This window comes from Austrofundulus limnaeus, unplaced genomic scaffold (genome assembly GCF_001266775.1).
Source record: "Austrofundulus limnaeus strain Quisiro unplaced genomic scaffold, Austrofundulus_limnaeus-1.0 Scaffold2003, whole genome shotgun sequence".
Taxonomy (NCBI): Eukaryota; Metazoa; Chordata; class Actinopteri; order Cyprinodontiformes; family Rivulidae; genus Austrofundulus; species Austrofundulus limnaeus.
Window position 1 is genome coordinate 1,621 of NW_013954405.1, and position 3,949 is coordinate 5,569.

The 3,949-nt window shown below is 34.0% G+C and overlaps 1 protein-coding gene across 1 annotated transcript in view; it reads right to left on the reverse strand.

Annotated features, from left to right (window-relative positions):
• Positions 1-3,949, reverse strand: part of LOC106536846 (relaxin receptor 2) — a gene marked incomplete at its 5' end in the record, with an annotated part of 27,943 nt that overhangs the window by 1,613 nt on the left and 22,381 nt on the right. Inside the window, one exon of the mRNA XM_014034182.1 lies at positions 1,016-1,184. Coding sequence (XP_013889636.1) covers positions 1,016-1,184 — 169 coding nt within the window. The remainder of the gene's footprint in view (positions 1-1,015; positions 1,185-3,949) is intronic.

Here is a 3,949-nt window from a genome sequence, read left to right on the forward strand (position 1 = left end):
ACTACAGTAGATGTAGTTTGTAATTGTGCTTGTTTTAGTCTTCATTTCCAGTTTTGGAGTTTTAAAATCACAGTTTTTCTTCACAAAAGTAAAATCAACAAGCAAATAAAAATGTTAACACACAAAGAAGAGGTGATGCCTTTAAATTTTAAAAAGCTTGTTCCTTGTAAATGTCTTTATATGTATTTTGACATTTTTAAATAAAATGACAAACGTTTTTGAAGGGAATTGTCCACGTCAAATTTAAATTTTAATTCATTTAAACATCACATTTACCATAAAACATTAGTTTATCCAGTGTTTCTCTTGTTTAACAAATAAATTTATTTCATTTTACCTATAGAATACTCACATTAACTGTTTTCCTATGTAGGTAAAAATCTGTTTAACAACCTGTATGCACCAGAATACACCAGAATGCAGGAAATGGYGTTTACTTATTTAAAATTTTTCTGGGGGAGGACCCCCAGACCCCCCACCAGTGGGTCCCCTCAACATTACAAATACTTAGTCTTGTTTTTTGTCTTTGAATGTCATAAAATCAGTGATATTATTTGTGAAATTACAAATTGAACATCTGTTGGCAAATCCTTAGCTTTCTATTGCCATAGTTTTCAATTTGCAAATTTTACAAACACATCATAAAAATTTCTATTATAGATATTAGTTTTGGTGTGCCATCCCTGGTTTTTCAGTGGCCCCCCTTGAAAACATTTTATACAAGCGCCACTGAACAAGAACCAAGGCTAATCATTTCTTGTCGAAAGATCTCCTGCTTCCTGGTTTGGTATTAATAATTTGTTAAAAGAAAATGTGCTTAAAAACCCAAATAGTACGTGATTTTCTAAATTTATACTTGTGTCAGGAGATACTAAACTGCTTCTGGCCCTTTTAGCGGTTAGCAAGAAAGTGATTAGGTTTAAACAACTAGAAGAACAGTTTTATGAATTGGCGTGGAAGGAGAAAAAAAAGGAATAAATAAATAAATAAATATTAGAAAAAAAATCCAATTTACCCAGAAAAATTCCTGTGGAGTAGCCTTTGGCAGTAGGTTTCTCTTCCCTGTCTGAGTGCAGGGGGAAGCAGACCCCGTTACGCCCGTAGTAGTTCCCGAAGAGGTCCTCGTTCATGAGCGGCACGGCGGCGATGATGAAGCCCAGCAGCCAGAGAGAAGACAGGATCACCTTGAACCAGAGCAACACAGGCTGATAAAAACACCTCTTCAAACATGGAGAACGCTGTTAAAGAAGAAATGTTTTATCTGAATGCTCGTTTGAATTCATGGTGGTTGTGTCATTAGATATGTTTGAAAGCAAAATGTCTCACAAACCACTGGACAGATTTTYTTAAAACTCATAAAGTAATCATTGGATGTGCTTCTACAACTGATTATCTGGAGTCAACCGGATTCAAGATGGCGGCTGCAGCTGATCATTTTAACCAACACTAAGATGCTCTAACTCAGCCAAGAAAGCACCTGTAAGAAGCATACACAACACAAACTACCAGAAAAAACACAAAAAGGCAAAAAATAGCATAGAAATAGTAGAAAAAAGTAGAACTACAGTWAAAATAGCAGAAAACAGCTAAAATTAGCATAAAAGGTAACTAAAAGTAGCAGCCAGAGGTTGAAATTAGCACCCAGATGGTGAAATGGTTGTAAAAAAAACCTCTAAATTAGCAGAAAAAAACCCATAAAACTACTAAAAAGTGATCGTTTGTGGTAAAATATCTAAAACAGCCGAAGTTTTCAGTAAAACAGCTAAAAAGTAGCTGGAAACCTTTTTTTTTAAATAAGGATGCATAAGGAGCACAAGTTTGCTGAATTTAGCAGAATTTAGTTGTAATAGCTACAAAAAATATGTTTTAACCTAAAAAAGCCAACTTTAGCAAATACCAGCTGAACATTAGCTAAAAGTGCAGCAATTAGCTGAATATAGCAGAAACCATCTGTAAGAAGCTTAAATAGCACAAAGTAGCAGAAAAAGGTAGGAAAAAGCTGAAGAATAGCAGAAAGAAGCAGAATTTTAGCTGAAATAGCAGAAAAAAAATAAAAGTAGCAAAAAAAGGAGCTAAAATTTGCACAAGGGAGTAAAAAAGAGCAGAACCAGAACCAATTTTGTAAGGTTTTGTAAAGGTTTAGAAACAATTTGAAGGATTTTAAGGTTGTTGAAAACAGCCCCATTCATTTTCAAAGGCAAAAAAGTGGCTAAAAAGGTGAAATAGCTTAAAAAATATAAATAGCTGAAATACCAAAAGTCATAGCAGGCATGGCATGAAAGAGCTGAATGTTTTGATATATGAATGGTTGAAGTCGCACAAAAATTGTGGAATGAGAAAGATGCCGAAAAACGTTCGGAAGAAAAAATGATCTCAATGGTGATGATGTAATGTGATGTAATGAGGTAATGTCATAATACAAGAACAAAATCAGTCACATCGTTTTCAATTTCACAACAAGAAAATAAAGCCGGCGTTCTCAAAGCCCTCTCTGCGATGAAGCGAAAAGCGGCTCCACAGATTTTAAAGTTCTTCTTAGATCTGTCTGCTTGGTTGATATTATCTGAAACAGGTCAAATTTGAAGGTCACACGGAGTTATTTTAGGATTAATGGCAACATCTGAACCATTCAAGCTCTATAGTTGTACCACTGAAGCAGAGCAAACCCTTTTGAACAGATGGGCAATTATTGGACAATTCAAACAACAAGTGTGCTGAAAACATTTTTAATATTGTTATTTTAAATAAAAGTGAAAAGATGTAACGCTTTGAACAAACTATATTTGCTGGAGACTTCTTTTCTGTAGTCAGAATTCATCTGAACGCATCAGTCATAGACAAAAGGCGTTTTTGGCACGGGCCACAGCTACTGTAACAAAACTGATCCTTGGTTATCACCTCACATGCATAAGTTCGTGTCCTGAACTGATTTAACAAGATTCGCTCAATATCTTAGTCTTGGAAATGGAATTGTCATCTGATGGAAATTTCATCAAATCTACCATGCAGCTGAATATTATCTGCACACGTTAAATTAAAACAAATAAATAAATTGTACATACAGTATATAGGCCACACTTGTCTATAAGCCACAGGTGTCCACATTTTAAACATGAGACATTTACACATAAAGATGTTACRCAGAAATACTGCTTTAACTTTTAATTAACGGTAACACACACAAATATGTAAATGCTTTTTTCCCAAACAGTGTTTGTAACACATCGCACACACACACACGCACACACATAAAAATAAAATAAAATAAAAATAAAAAAATACAGCAGCCTACTAGAAAAAGTCATTGATCCCTAACTTCATTTTCTTCTTGCTCAGTAAACCCACTGAAGTCATCTTCTTCAGTGTCGGAGTTGAACAATGTCGGCCCCACGCAGTAAAAAAAATCTTAAATTAGCATAAATTAACTCAAAATTATCATTGTTTAAGCTGCAATATTYAAAGTGTGTGAAAAAAGTTGCAGCTTTTAGTCCGAAAATTACGGTAACGTCTGACTAGTTGAGATATTAGCTTAACATTACGGCGTTATTAGTTATTTAGCTGGAAGAAATACACAGAAACATCCTTCATTATTTATTTCCAAATGTTTGAAATCACAGATATTTAAAAGAATTAGCCTTTCTTGTCATCATTAAAACATCTRTGCACAAATAAGGCAGGTAGGATTCTGAGTACCTGGAACTTATTTAAACAGGAAACATTAATCGGATCCTTTCTGTACGAAAGTCTGACTTTCCAGCAGTTACGTTTTATAGAAAGACGGAGCTGAAATACTCACTTTCTGAGAAAAAATACACTGTTTACAAAAACAAAAACTTGCATTTATTTCACCACTAAATAATATTTAACATACTTAATATACGTTTATTCAAAAATTAGATCCAATCTGACATCTTCTGTTTCAAATATCTATCTTCATGCCATTATACTC